Source organism: Silurus aristotelis (genome assembly GCF_946808225.1).
Source record: "Silurus aristotelis genome assembly, chromosome: 25".
NCBI lineage: Eukaryota > Metazoa > Chordata > Actinopteri > Siluriformes > Siluridae > Silurus > Silurus aristotelis.
The window spans coordinates 5,261,292-5,282,219 of NC_139598.1; the positions used below are offsets into that span (position 1 = coordinate 5,261,292).

The following is a 20,928-nucleotide window of genomic DNA, read 5'->3' on the forward strand; positions in this document are numbered from 1 at the left end:
GCCTGTAGGACATTTATTCAAAAACTTAAGAATAAATAACTGTCTAATTACAAATAGACTGATCAGTGCACCACCATCAATACCCTAGCAACACCCTAGTAACCATCTTGAAAATGGGAAGTTCAAATTATACATCCCAGGGGGAAATTCACGAAGGGGAAGAAATATTATAGCAACACTCTAACCACCACTTTGAATACCATAACAACATCCAAAAAAAACTCCACCTTAGCAACACCATAGAAACCACTTTGAATACCATTTCATTATCAACCATCCTAAATGCTGTAGCAACACCCTAGAAACAACCTTGAATTCTTTAGCGACACTCTAGCAACCACTATGAATGCTGTAGCCACACCCTTAAAACCAGTTTGAATACCATAGCAGCACTTTAGCAATCATTCAGAATACTGTAGCGACACCTAGAAACCATCTAGAATATGACAGCAATATCATATCATAGTGTAAATTATTATAAGTGTGTGTATAGTGTGTGTATTGTTTGAGATACACTGTTGGCTCAAGAGTGTTCCTTAACTCCAGATCTTCTGTGACTCTGACCAGGATAAGGCAACTATTGAATGATAGTGTGTAAGTCCTGGCTGCTAGATCCATCATGTAAAACTGACACTGAACGATTATAAACACTCTGCACACTTTTCCTTCTCGATCCATTCTTGGTCTTCGCTCTCTTTTTCGCTATGTGTCTGTCAGTCTGGAATGCTCTTTTAATCCAGCATCTCTAAAACGTTTCAGATGAAAACTTCACATCAGCAGCACAACTGCAATGTCTAATCCCAAAAACATAACACTCACTGTATCTTACTGATAAACCGTGCTGAATGCTAAACCATGATTCCAAATATTAATTGATGTTCAGCTCCTGAGACAGGCTGCATTTCTTTTACACACCCTTTATTCCTTCCATCCTTCTTTCCTGACTTACTTCCTTACTGACTTACTTCCAGACTTTGTCTTCCTTCCTTCCAGACCTTGTTCAAGACTTCTATTCTTCCTTCCTTCCAGACCTTCCTTCCTTCCTTCCATCCTTCCCTCCTTCCATCCTTCCCTCCCCCCCTTTCCTTTTATTTATCTGTCCAGACCTCATTTTTAATTCCAATTTCCTTTCTTTTTTCATCAGTAGTCTTCCTTATTTTCAGATTTCCTCTGAAGATTTTTCCCTGGACTCCTTCCAGGCTTTCTTTCTTACAAACACCGTTATAAAACACATTTTTATCCATCCATCCATCCATCCATCCATCCATCCATCCATCCAACCATCCATCCATCATTAATTATTTTTTCTTCAGAAATGTAATGCATTCCACTTATAGGCAATGTATGACCATTTGAGTTCTAAATAAAGATTTAGTATCAGTTTTATTTCTTTATTTTTGGCAGATTTTCTTTACTTTTATTAGACTGTAATCTACAAAGTAACAAGTTATCTAGTAGGTGTAATGTTTCTCTGGATGTCTCCTAAATTCTCCCTTTGTTTCTGTCTTTTTTTACCACTCTTACCCTCTGCCCATTTTTCCTGTTCCTCTTCTCTCTTTCCCACAATGTCTTGTCTTCTGTCGCTCCCTCAATCCCCCACAACCCCCCGGCCTTCCCTCCCAGCCCCACCAGTAACAGGTGTGAGTGTATGAGCTCAGTGGGTTCTCATGCTTGGGCTCTCACACAGCTGTGGGACAAAACTAACGCGAGGTAAATGCAATGAAATGGACACACACACACACACACACACACACGCACATGCACACACACAATAAAGTGACCTCACTGAGAATGAGCAATCTACCTACACACAAACACAAATAAAACTCGACAAGTGCAACATTAAAGCCACTCGGATGGTTCAGTAATGCAGTGGATAAGAGGTTTATAATGCAAAATGTGATGTACGTCTTTATGTAATTATTATTCATTTATAATCAACAATGAAACCGCATTCATCACACAGCAGTAAGCCTAGATAGATAGATAGATAGATAAATAGATAGACAGACAGACAGACAGACAGACAGACAGACAGACAGACAGACAGACAGACAGACAGACATTTTCCCGAACAGTGGAGATCATCATAAAAGCAAATTGAGACTAAATGTGGAATAGGATGTTCAAAACGTACATACAAATATTATGGTTACGGTATCCACAAACTTTTGTATATTTTGTATTTTGTATTTGGCCTGCTACAGAGCTCAGCCTCAGACTTTCTGTTCTTGGCTGTTGTAGCACATCAGCTTTAAGGTTCGATGTTCATTTTTACGCTGCTTTTCTGCTCACTACAATTGTACACAGTAGTTATTTAACCTACTGTTGCTTTCCTGTCAGCTCGAACCAGTCTGGCAATTTCCTGCTCAATTTTCATTCTCGACACGGCATTTCCATTCACAAATCTGCCAACCATGTTTTTGAGGGTTTTTTGCACATGATTTTGACTAAAAATTTGAGACTTTCTTGCACTAACAATCATACCACAGGCAAAATTACTAAGATTAACTATTTCCCCCATTTTGAGGAAAGCTGCTGGTTCAAATCTGCATATCTTTATACATAGCACTGCTGCCACCTGATTAGCTAGTTAAATCATTTGATGTATGTGTAGGTGTACAATATATTACACATCTATATGTCTATGTAAACAATACCATTACTTTCTGCTATTACTTATAGTAGTAATAGTCATTCTCTCACCAGCCTCCACTTTTTATATTTTTTTTTTTATGATTTTGACCAAAAAATAAATAAATTTTAAACTTGATGGAGCAAATGTTCTTCCATTAATGTTTAATAAATATTCTCCCTTTTTTTAAAAATAAAAGACAATTAACCTAACATCGTTTTAGCCAGGAAAACAAATGTATTGCCTCCTTCTCTGCAAGACTGTCCATCAATCCAATCACATAAGGAAAATTATTGAGATCATGAAATATTCTCACAGCAGTGACACTGGTGCAAGTGTTCCCATGGCTGAGAAGTTCTCAGGACCTCACAATGTTCACAGAAACCTGATATCTACAAGTGTGACATTCAGATTTAATATCACAATGGGAAATCTGTAACCAGCAATTAACACAGCTGACTCTCTCTCTCTCTCTCTCTCTCTCTCTCTCTCTCTCTCTCTCTCTCTCTCTCTCTCTCTCTCTGTTACAAACAGTACATTTGGCTTGAAGAAGCTGTCCAGTAGCTGTTATAGTACAGTGCAAGAACAAAGTGCAGAACTAAAAAAAACAACAACAGCAGAGCATTGGTAATAAGGCTAAAAATAATCAAAATCCACAGACCTTCTTTATTTTAACCAATTATCAACAGGAGTAGCTTCAACCTCATGGCCTGTCATGGAGGACATGGAAACGTTGTAATGTGACTGATTTCTGTTTCATGATCTGAAACATGACTGTAAATGTGTTATTTCTTGCTTTAGAAAGGTTTGAAAGCGTTTATATAATGTGTTAGCCAAACAGGCCAAATCCAGCTGCTAGCTCATCTTCCAGCTACTTTAATTTCTTGCTAACTTAAATGTTAACATATTAGCATGTTAAAGCATATTATGAATAGAATTGAGGATAGACTATTGGCCTTTTACTGTTTAATGGAGACTATTAGCATGATTTTTGATGTATCCTTAGTGTCAGCATTAACTACATAAAAGTAACTGTAAACAAGATAATCCTAGCACGGAAAGAAGAAAGGAAGAAATGATTTAAATAAGTAAGAACACAAAATACTCAATATATGGGGAAAAAAAAAGAAAGTTTCTCGCCCTATACTCCTATTTTTATAGATACAATGTTGTATGCAAACATAATAATAAAAAAAAAAAAAAGTTGCGTAGCTGTAAAAAATTTCAATAAAAGCAGAATGCAATGATTAGCAAATAAACCCATATTTGATTTATAATAGAACATTACTATTTTAGGGAAAAACAAGGTAATTGTAGTTTTAAAAATGTTGGCAGAGGGCAATATTTACTACTGTGTAGCATCCCCTTTTCTTTTAACAACCATCTGTTTATGCGTGGAAACAGAGAAGACTGAATATTGGGAGAAGAATGTTGTCCCATGTGCCTGATACAGGATTCTGGCTGCTCAACAGTCCTGGGTCTTTTTTTCTCTTGTATTTTTTGTTTCATTATGCACACTTTTTTTTTTAAAAATGGTTAAGGTCTGGACTGTAGGCAGGCCATTTGATATATATATTGCACAGATTTTTAGAAGTATCTCCGTTACTGGCAAAATAAAGGGGAGTTAAAATTGTCCATATTACTTTTAAACTGCAGATGATGACCATCATCCTGCAAAACACTAACATTAGCCTCCACACCAGACAGAATTTATGTAGTAGGCCTATAGTGCTATATTGTGAGTTACTTTTAAACTATTACATTCTTATATTATTTATAAAAGCTCTTAGTAAAGTTGTTTCTGTTCACCAGCAGCTTCATAATGTAATATCTAAATGTGGACAGCAAAAATGTATGTTGTCTGTGTATATTCTGCCCAATGCTTTTTTCATAATTATGTGCTTATTTGCTGAATGGGTGCCAATTTTAGAGTCATATTTGGTGGTTCTGCTTCTGCACTTCTCGGTTATTCAAACCAACCCATCTAGATTAAAGTGGCGACAGCTGTGTCCAATGTGCACTGGCTGTGTGGAAATGTTCAAAAAACGCAAGAGAAACTCAATATCTCTGTGAACTGACCGGCGGATTACTTACTTTTCATAAAGAGTTCAGACGGTTCCATTACTTAATAGATTATTTGTAAAAAGCATCCACTAGCAAGGATTTTTTCATCACATAGGAGAAACTACTCTAAGCAGTCAGCTGACCAAATAAGCATCTAAATGCTGGAACTGTCTTAAAGCTTTAACAATATAACAATTTAAATGTATTGTAAGTGTTTCTTAAATCCAAAACAAAAAAAAGGCATGTTTTATATCAGATGTTTGTTTCTGAAATTTTCTACTTTTTTATTTATGTGGATAACAACTATCAAATTTTCCAATTTATGTACGAACATGCATCAGAACGTAAAGAAGACACTAGAAATGCAATGATTTTGCCAAAAAAATTATGAAAACAACTTTATTTCTTACTTCTCTCTCTTTTTTTAGGAAGCTTGCCCAACAACAAAACGTTTGATTTTTTATTTATTATTTGATTGATTGATTGATTGATTGATTAATTGATTGTAAATATAAAGTCAGTGAGAGAAATCATTAAAATTAGCATACAGTGTTTATTCATTCATTTTACTGACTGCCAGGTCAGGGTCATGATGGTTTAAATGAATTTGTTAATATTTTGGGAAAGGAAATCACCTGAATACATTAAAAACATCATAGACCGGAACAAAACGGTATAATGTAGCTGAGTTAGATAGTTAAAAATTGATGTGTGCCAGATCTGATTAAATATGAATAGAGATATTGATGTTTGCAGAATTAGATCCAGATGTAGACAGTGGCAGCTCAATCCTGAAGATGTACAATAATGAAATATACAAAGCAGAATAAAGTATTATATGATTAGAATGAATGTTTCAGGATAAACTAGAAAGCCACAGCTTTACTTTGGGTTTGATGGTTGTGTGGAGTAACATTAAATTATGTAATATGGAATTTTCTAAATGGCTGCTACAATTGATGTTTTTTCTGTGATTTCTTTTTTTTATTTTTTTTTTTACCCCTAAATTTTATTTGTTGATTTTAATAAATAATTCTGCTGTTGTTAACCATTAAAAGCACTACCAATGGATTTCCTTTACATAGCGGGTTTGTGTACATCATCAAATACTTTTATTAAACCAAAGAAACCAAGTGTAAACACGTATTGGAATCTGGATGCTTAATAACATCCTAGTAATTTCCAGTAAATATCAACAATTTGCCCAAATATTTCTAATGGTCCTTTAAAGTATCCATTAGACTTAGCATTGCAACCATAGAGGACAAAATATGACAGCGACCCACATGGACCAGTACAATTTCCATTAGTACCATTACAAATTACATTATTTAGGTTTTATTTTTTTTTTATTAAAGGGAAAGTGCAAGCTCAGGTTCTGGTTTCCTGATCGAAAGATTTGGAGGTTTAAGACCCAGTACTGCCAGGCTGCTACTGATTGACCCTTGAGCAAGGCCCTAAACCGTCTCTGCTCCAGGGGTGCTGTATTATAGCTAACCCCACGCTTTGCAAATTGTAATATGCAAAGAAAGTATAATGAGCTGTAATACGTAAATATGTGACAAGTAAGAGCTTTTTCTTTTTTTTTATTATTTTTTGCAGGAAACAGAAAGCAAATAGGTAGAACTTTTAGAGACTTGGTATGAAATGAATAAATGATTATTAAGGCAACTTGTGTCTAAATGTAAAAAAGGATGTAAGAGGACATACAGTATAATCTTTCCTTGCTTACTACCTAGATTAGCCTTGTAGGTAGCCTGTGTGTGTCCATGTTTGACATTAATATATTTTAGCAGATTGACTACATTTGCTGAAGCGGCTAAGCCTGATGTTGAGTAGTTTGAGTCAGGCATTCTCCTCAGCTAAACTGACAGAAGTCTTATGAGGTGTCCAGAGAGTAAAGGCACACATACACACAGGCTACACTCTAATCTGAAAGCTGAAACACACATACGCTAACTCCTCCTCCTCTACAGACTTGCTAAAAGTCCATGATGCTATGGAAAAAAAAGGGGTGTGTAAAAAGAAAAAAGTCCCGTGTAAGAAGTGTGCATGTGTGTGTCACAATTTAAATGAGTGGTAAGATCGAAAGGGAACTACATCTTATCTGAAGAGCCCGCAAAGAGAAAGAGAGTATGTGGTTTGTTTTTGCATTCCTGTCAACACAGTAGCATGTTTTTAGGACACTTGATGTTGAAGACTAATTTGAGAATTTGTACTCAATTCGATCTACATTTTACGAAGATTTGTTTTCTGTTTTTAGGCGATATCTTCAAGATAATACAGATTTAAGAAGAAAAGAGCCTACTTCTATATCATATTTAAGTTTGCAATAATAGTAATAATGTCAACGAGTTCACTGAGTGACGCTGATGATGCACCGGAAACAGCATTCGCACGTCTCGATTCTCACTCCGAAGATGACTTTAACGACGACGAAGGACCCAACACCAAACCTGAGCGATCGAACATACAAAAGGGAGCAAAAAGACTAAAAGATGGACGACAGTCGCAGCGGCATGCGGCCAACGCACGTGAAAGAGCGAGGATGAGAGTCCTAGCAAAAGCGTTCTCACGTCTGAAGACTAGTTTACCATGGGTTCCAGCAGACACCAAACTGTCCAAACTGGACACACTAAGGCTCGCCTTGAGCTACATCAATCATCTCAGACAGCTGCTGCATGAGGATAAATATGAAAAGACCCTTGTCCATCCGGTAAATATGGTATGATGTTTTAGCATGTTTAGCATTACATATCATTCCGCTTCATATGCAATGCTGTATTAATGCATTGAAAAACTAATTAACCTTTAAACATATATATATATATATATATATATATATATATATATATATATATATATATATATATATATATATATATATATATATATATATATATATATATATGAGCACAACTCCAAAGGGAACCCATCCTCATCTGAGTAACACCAAATGTCCATTCATTATATTTCCATCATTGTTGAGGTTCTGTTCATCAATGGAGACCTAAGTGTAAAACTGCTCATGGTGATTGTAATCCTAAGCCATTGTAGCAAACTATTTATATTAATAACAGTTCAGATCCATCTTCATTATTTTTGGTTTAACTCTCCACAGTAAGCTCATGGATGTTTACACTGTTGATGTGGAACCATCCTCAGCTGCAGTAAGTGGTCTTTAAATGAAAATAAATCCATCCAGAGGTCAGGATTAACCAAGCAGGTTGGGAGAGAAGAAAGGGACAAGGATCACTCACCCACCAAATCATCAACATTAGAATCAGTGTTAGATGTCATCCTGAAGCATTAATTCAGATCTCCCTTACAAGCTGTAACCTAATAGGTAGTAACACTATAATAAGAGTGTAACAGAGTGTAGTGATTTAGTGAAGGTGCAAGAACTAAATAGAGCTGATGATGTCAAAATGACAATTCAAACAATGGTTTGTTTGCTTTGATACCCTAATCACTGGTATGGCCACTGTTGTATTCCTGATATGAAAACATGACATGACATACATTGGTTTCATAATTAATCTTTCATCACTGGATGAAAGAATAAGTTACTGTATAAATCTGAAGCTCTGATTGACTCAGCTACTCAAATAATATTGTTTTTTCCAGTTTTTTTTGTTATTGACTTAATCTAAAGTTTGGGGATATTACTGATCTGTTAATGTGCATAATATTAGGCTGTTGTTATTCTTCAAAAGTGACTCACAGCGATGGTTAACAAATTGAATTGGCCATTTCCCTTTTAGTATAAACTAAACAGTGAACTTAATCTATAATTTTTTTTTATTATGCTTGATCTTTTATAGATTCTTCTGAAAAAGAAGGGCAGAATTTGAACTTACCTTTTTCTGTTCCTTTTTTTCTTCACAGTCATGGCCTTTTGTGGTTTCAGGAAGACCAGATGACACAAAAGACATTTCAACGTTCAGGTTGTGTGGAGCTACAGCCTAAATGTATCACTAAGTCTGTTTTTATCTTCTTCATTTTTATTTTTTTTTATTAAAATTTCATACACCAGATGTGTATTGGCTGAAACTGGATATTTCTCTTTTATATTCCTTTTTTTGCAGTATTTCTTGTTTGTGCTTTTTTTTTTGTTTGTTCGTTTTTCTTTTATAGCACGATTTTACCCAAATCCCAATTTTCTTTTTCTTTTTGTCTTTATAAGGTCAACTTATTTCGTACCTTTATCAGATGTAGGATGTTATGATGGAGACTGACAGTGTGTGACCTACTGTTTTCAAAACATGTGGCAGAGATAAAAATATTTCGAGCTAAATCATTCCATGTATAAATCAGATTCGTGGTGAAATGGGTCATTGTGTAAAGTTCAAAAAGTTGAAAGTTATTGGAATATAAACTGCTTTAAATGTACACTATATGGGGAAATGTGTGCAGGCACCTGACCAGAAGACTTCTATGTGTTTTTTGACCATTACATTCCACATTTAGATTTCGAATCGCTATTATAATAACCTCCACTTTTCTGGGAAAATGTTCCACAAGCCATAAAAGTGTCAGTAAAACGATGTAGGGTGAGGAGACCTGGGGTGCAGTGGAACACTGCATTTTTCCCTAAAGGTGTTTAGTAGGGTTTAAGGTCAGAGCTCTATAGCCGGTCATTTAAGATCTAACACTCCAACCCATGTAAACCATATCTTCATGGTGCTGTCTTTGTGCACAGGGGCATTGCCATGCTGGAGCAGGTTTGGGTCTCCTAGTTCAAATGAAGAAAAAAAATGCTATTTTATCAAAACAAATCCTATACAGTTGATTGCCTCCAACTTTCTGGTAACAGTTTGGGGAAGAACCACATATGACTGGAAAAAAAAAAAATTTCTTTCTGTAACGTCCCACAAGTACAAAGTGTGTGTAAATTACACAAGTAGATATCTTAATTTGGACCTCCATTTACAGTGGATTTGATGATTCATCAGTATAAATTTCATCACGACACCTTGGATGCTTTATATTTCCAGCTTGAGCCCACTGTTAATGTTATTGTGTGAAATTAAATGTCTATTCCTTTTTATTGTGAAATGCTTGCATTGCTTTCATTTAATCTGCATGTTTTTTTTTTTTTTTTTACTGTTTATTTATATTTTATTTTCAAAAGATTTTATACATTGAAAATGATGTTGTTAATCACTTTGGACTCTATTTTTCTAATAAAGCAAATAACAGTCCTTTAACTGTACTATTATTAATCATTCGTACATGTACCACATGATGTATGGTCCCCAATGAGTATCAATGAAATTTGATGATTTTTCCTAACATGACCCAAAAAAAACCTACCAAACTGCTGTACACTGAGGCTGTGTGAGTCAAATTTGACCTTAACCTAATGAATTGGATTGTAGATCCACCAGTGTCAGACAAAGCAAAGATTTTTTTCAAAGATTTGTTTTTCCCTTAAAAACAAATTAATTTGCAGATGCCATTTTTGTGTTTGTTTTTTTATGAGACAGTACTGACACATCTCCTTAGTTCTAGAATGTACTTACCATTTTTTGGGTGGTAAAAGTAGTAAGAATTAGTACTTACTGTAGTAAGTCTATTAATTAGTTATGATTAATCACCCATTAACACCAGACACCAGATCTATACATTTTCAATAGATCTCTGGTCCAACATTTAAAATAGAGATCAGTTGAAGGGATTCTTGGGCCGGGACATAAATGAAAGGTAAACAATATGAAAAGTAGGCAAGGCCCCCCAACACACACACACACACACACACACACACACACACACACACACACACACACACACACACACACATACACACCGTGGATCAAACAGTTCAGACTTTAGCAGTGAGGAGAACATGAAGAAATCTATAACAGATGCTTTGGTTCATAATTCAAAACTCAAAGGTCCTCCAAATCTTTATACACCAGCAAATATGTCATCAGAACACATGTTCCTATGATGTACAGTCTTACAGAAGCAAAATATACCTCACAGGTTCAAGCAGAGCTGGGCAGTACCATACTCACTAAAAAGAACATAAAAAAAAAAAGAAATTTGTCGTAATTTGTCCTTGACAAAGCGTTTCATCTCGAGTGATCCTTTCTTTGGGGATCGCTCCAGCTTTTGTGGGAAAAATAACTGTGGAACAGCTGCGATACTTCACAGAAGTGATGAAAAGTCAAATTCCGTCCTTCAAACCACAAATGTTTTAATTATCGCTGTGAATTTTTTCCCAAGCTTTTAACCTGCATCACGGGAAGGGCTGAAACAGCTCGGAGAATTTATTTACAAAACAGGATTCCTGAGAGCAAAAGAATTGTGGTGATAAGAATATATATAAGAATATAATAACGCATTTCTGTTTGGACAATTTTATTTTCAAATATAGACAAATAAACATAAAAGAGGCTAAATTAAAACCTTCAACTCAACACACATTTATTTACATAATTTCCTTACTAAAAAAAAATGTAATCAAAATTCCTAAAAAATTATTTTTTTAAACGCTAAACAAATCACTCAAATCAAAGTCCAAAATCTACAATAGTGCACACATCCAGCAGTTACAACCAGCCGTGGGGAAAATATATATATATATATATATATATATATATATATATATATATATATATATATATATATATATATATATATATATATATATATATATAATTTTTTATTTATTGGTATTTATTTTTAAATCAAATCAGATCTAAACACAAAATCTGAAAATTTGTGGACATTATGTAATCAGAATAGATAATAATAATAATAATAATAATAATAATAATAATAATAATAATAATAATAATAATAATAATAATATTAATATTAATAATAATAATGGTAATAAGAAGATTTTTTTTTTTACTGCCATTGTATATCATTTTATGCTTATCAACTTTATTAACTAAAGTATTATCGTAACGTAAGTATTACCATTCTAAGCTCGCATTGTGAGTGGGACAGAAAAAATTACGACAGGACACCTGTGTGTCTGGATAGATCCCTCTTTAGAATCCATGATACAGTTTTTAAATTTTGCATATTGGACTTTGGATTTTGAGGTCAGTCTGTGATACTATGACAACTCTGATGTCACCGTGAGTTTCTGACGTATATGAGTCAGTGGGGTCATTCTGAGTATGTTGGGTGATGAGTCTCTAATGCCATATTGAGTCTATAATGTTATAGTGAGTTAGTTCTGTAATGATTCAGTGGTATCATTCTGAGTATGTTAGGTTGTGAGGTTGCGAGTCTGTAATGTCAAAGTGAGTCTGTGATGTAATGAGTCTGGTTGGTTGTAGGTCTGTAATGGAACAGCCAGTCTGTGATGTAGTGAGTCCGTACAGTTGTGAGTGTGTAAGTAAATCAGTTAATCTGTGATGTGGTCGGGCTGTAATGTGGTGAGTTTGTGATGCCATTATGAATATACTATAATCATTAATTTTTGTGATTGTGAGTCTGTGATGTGCTGGTGAGTATGCAACGTTCTGCGTATGTGATTTCATGACTATGTGATATAAGGACTTGATGCCATTGTGAGCATGTTGCTGTTATGTGATATTAGTCTGGGATGCTGTGGCGATTCTGTGATGTAAATAATGTTGCAGAAGTATTATTGTAAGGGGACACAATTTATTTATTTGGAAATAGTTTTTTATTTCAATGCACCATTTGTAATTCAGTAATTGGTCAGGGCTCTGAATACTTTTGCAAAGCACTGTATGTGATGTTATGAGGGATATGGTGAGTCCGGGATGTGGTGTTTGATGTAATAAAAAATTGGATGCCATTAATCTGGGATATTGTGAGTCTATGATGTTGAGGAGTTCAATCTGTGATGCTTTGAAGACTCATTTATGTTATGTTCTGTCTGTGATGTGATGACACAGTTGTGTTGTGGTGTACAGTGCATCTGGAAACTTTCACAGCGCTTCACTTTTTCCATTTTTTGTTATGTTTCAGCCTTATTACAAAATGGATTTAATTCATTATTTTCCCAGTCTTTTTGAACATAATGCTACAAGCTTGGCACATCCATTTTTGGGCAGTTTCTCATATTCTTTTTTTGCAGAACCTCTCAAGCTTCATCAGGTTAGATGGGGAGCATCAGTGCATAGCCATTTTTAGATCTATCCAGTTATGTTCAATTGGGTTCAAGTCTGGGCTCTGGCTGGGCCACTCAGGGACATTCACTGAGTCATCCAATAACCACTCCTTTGTTATCTTGGCTGGGTGCTTAGGGTCATTGTCCTGATAGAAGATGAACCGTCGGCCTAGTCTGAGGTCCAGAGCACTCTGGAGCAGGGTTTATCAAGGATGTCTCTGTACATTGCTGCATTTATCTTTCCCTTGATCCTGACTAGTCTCCCAGTTCCTGCTGCTGAAAAACATCCCCACAGCATGATGCTGCCACCACCATGCTTCACTGTAGGGATGGTATTGGCCAGGTGATGAGGGATGCCTGGTTTCCTCCAGACATGACGCTTGGCATTCAGGCTGGTTTCTCATGGCCTTAGAGTCTTTCAGGTGCCTTTTGGCAAGCTCAAGGCAGGCTGTCATGTTACTTTTACTAAAAATTAGCTTCCATCTGGCTTGCACAGGCCTGATTGGTGGAATGCTACAGAAATTATTGTTCTCCTGGAAGGTTCTCATCTCTCCAAAGAGGAATGCTGGAGCTCTTTTAGAGTGACCCTTCTTCCCGATCGCTCAGTTTGGCCGGGCGGCCCGCTCTAGGAAGAGTCATAGTGGTTCCAAAATTTTTTCATTTACGGATGATGTAGGTCACTGAGCTTATTGGGACCTTTAATGCTGCAGAAATGTTCTTGGAGGTCTACAGACAATTTCTTGGACTTCATGGCTTTCTTTGTGCTCTGACATGCACTGTTAACTATGGGACCTTATATATACAGGTGTGTGCCTTCAAATAGTATCCAATCTACTTAATCAAGTTGTAGAAACATCTCAAGGATAATCAGTGGAAACAGGATGCACCTGAGCTAAATTTTAAATGTTTTTTTTATTTATTTATTTTTTATTTGCTTTCATACAAAGATTTCAAACAAACTTCTTTTACGTTGTCATTATGGGGTATTGTTTGTAGGATGTTGAGGTAAATAATACATTTGATCATTTTTGTGCTGTAAAGCATGGCAATAAAGGATGCTGCACCACCATCTAGTGGTCAATTTATGTGTTTACACCCAGTCAAGACCGGAATTCTATCTCAGAACTTCAAAAAGTTTTAAGTCTTACTCTATTTACAAGAAAGTACTTCATTTATTTACGTTAACACACAATCACCTTCAAAATAGCTCCCAATACATCACAATACATCAATCCCAGCGTCCCTGGCACTTCTGGAACATGTCTTGGAAGTCTTCTTTTCAAAGCATGTCAAGCACCATCTGTGACACATGCTGGATGTTCTCTGACGATCACCATGCACAAGTTGCTGAATGTTGAGCTTGTTGAAAGTTTTCCTAGATTCTCAAGTGCATTTGCCACTCAAAACACCTAGAACGACTCATTGCAGCATCGCCGTTTGTCAAATTTGCTCTTTGTTTGCTCGAAACTTTTTGAAACTACCTCATATATGGACTAAGTTCCGTGTTAATTGGGTACCTCTTACTTAAATCTAGACCATTTAATTGCCCTTTATGATCAACTGAACCTACCAAACTTTCCCCCACAGTTTACATTTACTGAAAACAATTTGTTGCTTGCTTACATTTTCATTTATATAATTTGGCAGATGCTCTTACCCAGAGCGACTAACCAACTACTGGCCTTTCTCAAAAGCCCAACAGTGGCATGGTGGTGGGATTGGAACCACTGAGCTACAACTTTGCACCTCCTCACTCTGCGCCAATTAATCATACTCTTATTTATCAGAGCTATTTTCTAAATTCAACACCATGTTAGGCTGGACATTTTGTCACTGATGGATGGTTTCAAACCCTGCACGTGCAATGAAAACTTATCTCGGCACATACTGTATTTTATGACACACTTGTCTTTGACTAGATGCATGGAGCCACATTGAGCTATCTTTTAAAGGCTATACACAACAGAATAACACTGCATGTAAACCCTGGAGCACATACTAACCACTGTCAAGAGGTCTAGGTTATAGGGATTCTGGAACATTTAGGATTGATACTTCATCATTAATTTAGTATGAGTGTATTACAAGTGCTTTAAAGGAAATACGCAAAGGCAAAAAAAAAATAAAAGATTGCTTATAAAATAAAACACAAACGAAGTAATCTCCAAAATCAGTCTTTTTCCATGTGTGTTTTGTGGTCAACCAGCAGAGGGCAGTGTTGTATTACTGTAAATGGACAAAGGACTTGCAGGCATTTGTGTGTGTGTGTGTGTGTGTGTGTGTGTGTGTGTGTGTGTGTGTGTGTGTGTGTGTGTGTTCACTTTGCTTAAAAAAAAAAACACACTCCCTGTAGGGTGTTCAATGATAAGCAACAAATGCCACTTTGTTCTTCTGGCATAACCTCCAACCCGATTGGTAATTTTCTATAATTACAGCTTCCCACCTAAAAGAGACAAATGTGCACTCATTCTTCTTATTCTTTCTTATTAGCTACTACTGAGGATGAAAAAGATGATTTGGTTCATTTTTTATTAAGCTCCTATAGTATGCATCACCTCCTATATCTAATAGACCATGTGTCTGAATCTGTTGTACATGATGCACCGGGTTCATTTTGAATGTATACTCACAGACAGGCTGGCGGTGTGTGTGTGTGTGTGTGTGTGTGTGTGTGTGTGTGTGTGTGTGTGTGTGTGTGTGTGTGTGTGTGTGTGTGTGTGTGAGAGATGGGGAGTAGGGGTGTTGGGGTTTCTTGTGTTTTATAATGACTGTTTATTCCAAACATGCTATCATTATTCCAAAAATATTAGCTATACTTTAATATTATAGCTGTAAACTATATGAACAAAGGTTTGTGGACACCTAACCATGTGCAGATTCATATGCACTTTTTGGACATCAATTTCCACATTTTGTCCCCCTCTCCAATCTTCTGGGAAGATGTTCCACAAAGAATAGAAAAGGTTGGGGAGATTTGTGCTCATTCAGTCAAAAGGTACTGATGTAGATGAGGTGAAAAGGCCTGGGGTGCAGTCAGCGATCCAATTCATCCCAAAAGTGTTCAATAGGGTTGACGTCAGAACTCTATAGCAGGTCACTCAAGATGTTCTACTCCAGCCTATGTAAACCGTATATTCAAGGAGCACAAGGGAGTTGTTTAGATGGAACATCCTGGAACATCTGTCAAATATTATAGTAAAATATATTATTTTGAATATCCACCAATATCTAACAACTTTGTAACTTGTTTAAAAATATGGAATTTATTCTACTCAATATTTTATATTGTTTTTATATTTGACTTAGCAACTTATGTTAACTTATTAATTCTTTAAACTTAATAACTTAGTAACATAATCAAATTTACCTTATTAAACTTACTTGTTTTTACTTATTCTTGTGCCATTGCACTGTAGATTTTGTATTACTGCAAAACATACAAATTTTAAATGAATTTACTACATAAAAATGTATGGATTCTTCTGATTAATGCTGTTTCTCAGATCGTAAAGAAAAATGCCCTGATAATAAATAAGATTAAGTTAAGTTAAGTTTAACTTAAAAATAAGTTAAAAGATAAATAATTATTATAATCAAGTATACAATTTTTTTTTTTTTTTTTTACATATAATTCATAGATATTGTTTAAATGCGAAAACAAAAAGTTTGACTTGTTCCATACATAAAAAGTTTACAAAAGTTAATATTCAAATTCATAAAAAAAACAGGAAATGATACACATAATAACAATAATAACAACAATAATAATAATTGTACAGTATAATACTTTGGTAATAAATAAATTACCTAAAATGATACATTAGGAAATAAGCATAAGCATGTAGTTCAATAAGCATGGGAATGCATAAAGTGCATGCGTGCAAACAACATTTGTCCAACAACAACAACAAAAAAACCACCGCAACACCATCCGGTACACAGATATAAATTGTAAGTGCAAAAGCTTTTTATCATGTCATAAACATGTTATAAACACACATATGGAAGAAGACAAAAACAGGTTTCACAAAAATGCAATTGTCCAAAATTGCACAAGACTTGCCTAAACCAGTGGTAATAAGAGGTAATTAGAGAAATTAGTTTGTAATGACATAGATTGGGGGTTTACACACACACACACACACACACACACACACACACACACACACACACACACACACACACACAGATATTCTTTATATCCGAGACTGTTTAAAAAATTCACATCTCCAGATTGTATACATTTGTGGCCTTCTTTTCTGTTTCATTCTGTCTGTCTTTCTCTCTATTTCTCTCTTCTTGTCCCCACCACCACCAAAAAAAATCTCTTTCTCTCAAGATTTCCACTTTGTCCATTTTGTAAATGTATGACCTTTCTTTCTCCCTCTATTCTGTCCCACACACCTGTACAGAACTGTCTTTGCTCGCCCCTTTACCTGTTTTGTCCTTTCTTCATTGTGAAAGAGAAACTCGTCGGCTGATGGCATTCCAGATCGTAAGCATACAAAAGAATACCTGTTGGTTCGATTTGCTCTGATTCAGTGGAGCATGCACACACTGAGTGTACTGTAGATAAACCACACTGGCTTCAGGCCACGTCTCATTCCCACTGATAGGGAAGGGGAATTCAGACTTAGCTTATTTAACAGTGAAGAAGATGAAGCAGCTCGGCTAATAAAGGTGAAATATGACATTAAATACAATGAAACCTTTTAGGTCAGAGGCAATCGGGTCATAGAGAGATTAGTATTTATACTGAAAAAGTTATAAAAGGCATAATAAAGTATACACTGAATCACCTATATGGTTATAAGATGCCACAAAGTTGAATAAGAACGGGTTTCCTTTTGAGTCTGGTTCCACTTAAGGTTCCTTCCTCATATCATCTGAGGAAGTTTTTCCTCATATCATCTGAGGAAGATATATATACAACTAATATAACTGAAAAAAAGAGTTATACGTTTTACAATAAAAACTGTAGTTTTTTTCTGTCTTTATTCCTCTCATAATCACAATATTTTCCTCCTCACTCAGTTTGTTGGAGTTTGCTGCTATCATTCTGAACAGTTTAACTAAGTATCTTTGGATAAATCTTATTTCACAGCCTGCCTTTCTGACTCTAACATCACCGCACCACGCATGTGATCCTGATGGATGTTTGGGGGTCAGTGGTTCAGCTGTGGAGTTCAAACCCACAAGCCTTTAGCTTACACACTAAAAACACGCACTCAGCTGGGAAAACTCGTAACCCGCCCTCTGTGCTCACTCAGCGCTAACACTTTCATTCCTCACCTGGCCTTCAAATGTCCTCAGCTCACAGGGGCCCATAAATCAGCGTCAGGGTTAACGCGGCACCTTGGCTTTATTCTGAAACGCCATTACAGGAGTTGACAGTGTCTCCAGTGGTAAATAATGACCTTTACGGACAATTTGTGTTGGCTGAGTGAAGTAGGAACGTAAGAAGTGATTACAGGTTGTCTGCTTTGGTCTAATACTTCATCTTATACTCAGAGTGAGGACCATACAATATAAAATATGCATATATATAAAAAATGCTATTGATTTTCAAAGAACTTTCACCAGTATAATACTTTTAGTTTGTTTAATTTATTTTCCTTTTTTTTTATACATGAATCGAATCGGTAAAAGTTTGTGCTCATGCCACATGAATTTTGGCAACCTATAAACAATTCTCGATAAGCATAACTATCTATCAATCTATCTAACAAAATTCATTGAATACTAGTGAGCTAATCAAGATATTTTTTACAAACAAACTAGCATATACACACACACAAACCCAATAAAATGCTCAAACAGGCAAAAAAGCCTAAAGAAACAAATGCATATATGAAAAATGCTGAGAAATAAAAAAAACACAAACATACACAAACACAAAAAATTTAAACATAAGCAAATGCACAATGCACAGAAACAAAAAACTACAAAGATACACCCAAATAAACAAAAAATAAATGCACAACGCATAAAACCACAAGCAAGCGAAAAACAAAAACACACAAAAAGAATGTTAACAAGAAAGACCAAAAATGTTTTGTAGTTTATTTTAATAAATATATTCTAATATAGACATTTATTGAGAGTCTAAAAATCTAATTTATTTATTTGTATTCTATTTAAAAATATACTCTAATATAGATTTTTATGAAGAACTAAACTAAAACTACTATTAATGTAAAAACTCTGTTAAGAGGGAATAAAGTATATAAATTGAAGACTGCAAGAGATTTAGATTTTTGGATATAAGTGGGAGGTTTTTTAACCACCTAGGTGCCAGGACAGAGACGAGCCCTAAAGAAGGCCTTCCTTGTATCTTGAGAGATGGTTAAACGAGTTGAGCTGAGGTAGCATATCGGAGGTTACTTGGAGCAGCGTGGGATGGGATTAGTGCTATGAGGTAAAAGTGTCACAGAGACAATTCCAACAAAATACTAACTAAGCTTTTGTTATATATATATATATATATATATATATATATATATATATATATATATATATATATATATATATATATATATATATATACAAATATAAAGAAAACCCTTGCATTAGCTATCATAAGAGAAAATTTCAAGACACTACTAACTAGGTAACATCCGGAAAAAAAATTCCAGAAATGGCTAGATAGCACTCATAATAAGTAACAGCTTTCTTCTGGCCAGGGTCATGGTTGATCTAGGACTTATTACAGAAACCTTCAGTGTGAGGTTGATACCTTGAAAATATTGCCTAAGCTTTACTAGCAAAGCTAGCAAACTTCACAAAGCTAGCAAACTTCACAAAGCTAGCAAACTTTAGAGAGAAAATCCGCAAACATCGAAAAAAGTGTCCAAAAAATATTAGCTAGCTAACTTCCAAAAGTGTCCACAAAATCCTACTTAGCTAACGTAAATAAAAATGTCAATGATATTCTAGCTAGCTAGCTAACATCAAATAATCTGTCTACAAATCCTATCTAGCTAACATGAAAAAAAGTGCCCAGAAAGTCCTAACTAGTCAATATTAGTGTCCGTAAAAATAGCTAAGTAGAAAAAAGAAATCATAATAACAGACAAAGTAAAGCTAGTCCAAAGCTAGCAACCATCCTAAAACAATACTAGTTAGCTAAATGTGTTAGATAATATTTTCTTTGCTAGAGAATAGCGTCAAACAAAAATAGCTTGCTAATTTCTCTAAGCTAACACAACTAAATAGTATCAAATACCACGGTTGCTGTTTTAGATTAATTAAGACTAGATTTTAGTTAAGTTGAAAGAACGTTCAATGGCTGAAAAGATGAACTGTGCAATGGTTAAATAGTACAGGTAGTACACAAAATCAGAATGTCAATCAGGAATGATTTTACCAAATCAGTACACAGACCATTGAGATCCCAGAGGGTCTAGGAGTGAAAGAAATATCCCATCATCTCCCCTCGGACAGATGGAGGCATGCCGATATCTGCCCACAGCGATGCTGCCAAAATTTGCCTGGATCGTCTACCAATTAAGATATCAAAAGATCTCACTGTAGCTTACTGACAGCTGCTCGAATTGTTTGCACCTGCTGTTTAAGCGTTACGCTAACCGCCTCGTCTGGAGCACATTATTCCGGCTCGTGGCTGAACACGATTCACCTTTCCTACGAATGATTTATTCCAGCCGATCATCCTCTGGCAGATGGAACTTTTGACACGATCATGTGTGTCATCTAATTGCACTGTTAGTCTATTCTTTCTCTCTTGTGCTGTTGAAAATATCCACGCTAACTAAAATAGACGTTGCCTTCTGTCAGAACGCTGTAACTCTGACACAGATTTATAATAGTGGTTTATGGGGGTCAATGTAGAGAGTTTAGCTGTGCTCCGGAACGATTTGGTTTGCGATGAAAGGCCAGGGGATACTAAAAGAATTAAGGAAGTCGAGATACTTCAGTGTAACTAGAGAAGACCATTAAAAAAATAAAAAATAAATATTTTCAACCGAATTTCTCAGGCACATGTAGTTCCTCCCAAAAATGTTACCACAACGTTGGGGGCAAACAATTTTAGAGCATGCCAATGGATGTGCTAGAATTCAATTTAAATTCCCTTGAACTAGTATACCTAAATGCCAGTATTCCAGTT

At 35.4% G+C, this 20,928-nt stretch overlaps 1 protein-coding gene across 2 annotated transcripts; it reads left to right on the top strand.

Annotated features, from left to right (window-relative positions):
* Nucleotides 1–6,720: 6,720 nt before the first annotated feature.
* Nucleotides 6,721–9,909, top strand: msc (musculin (activated B-cell factor-1)). Of its 2 annotated transcripts, none has more exons than XM_083530339.1 (3): nt 6,721–6,832; nt 6,963–7,424; nt 8,588–9,909. In XM_083530339.1, exons 2-3 carry the CDS (start codon nt 7,044–7,046, stop codon nt 8,666–8,668), a joined length of 462 nt encoding a protein of 153 aa, XP_083386465.1. In that variant the 5' UTR covers nt 6,721–6,832; nt 6,963–7,043; the 3' UTR covers nt 8,669–9,909. The 2 variants fall into 2 exon arrangements, with proteins under 2 accessions (XP_083386465.1, XP_083386466.1); XM_083530340.1 differs by having other exon boundaries at nt 6,963–7,415.
* Nucleotides 9,910–20,928: the final 11,019 nt, after the last annotated feature.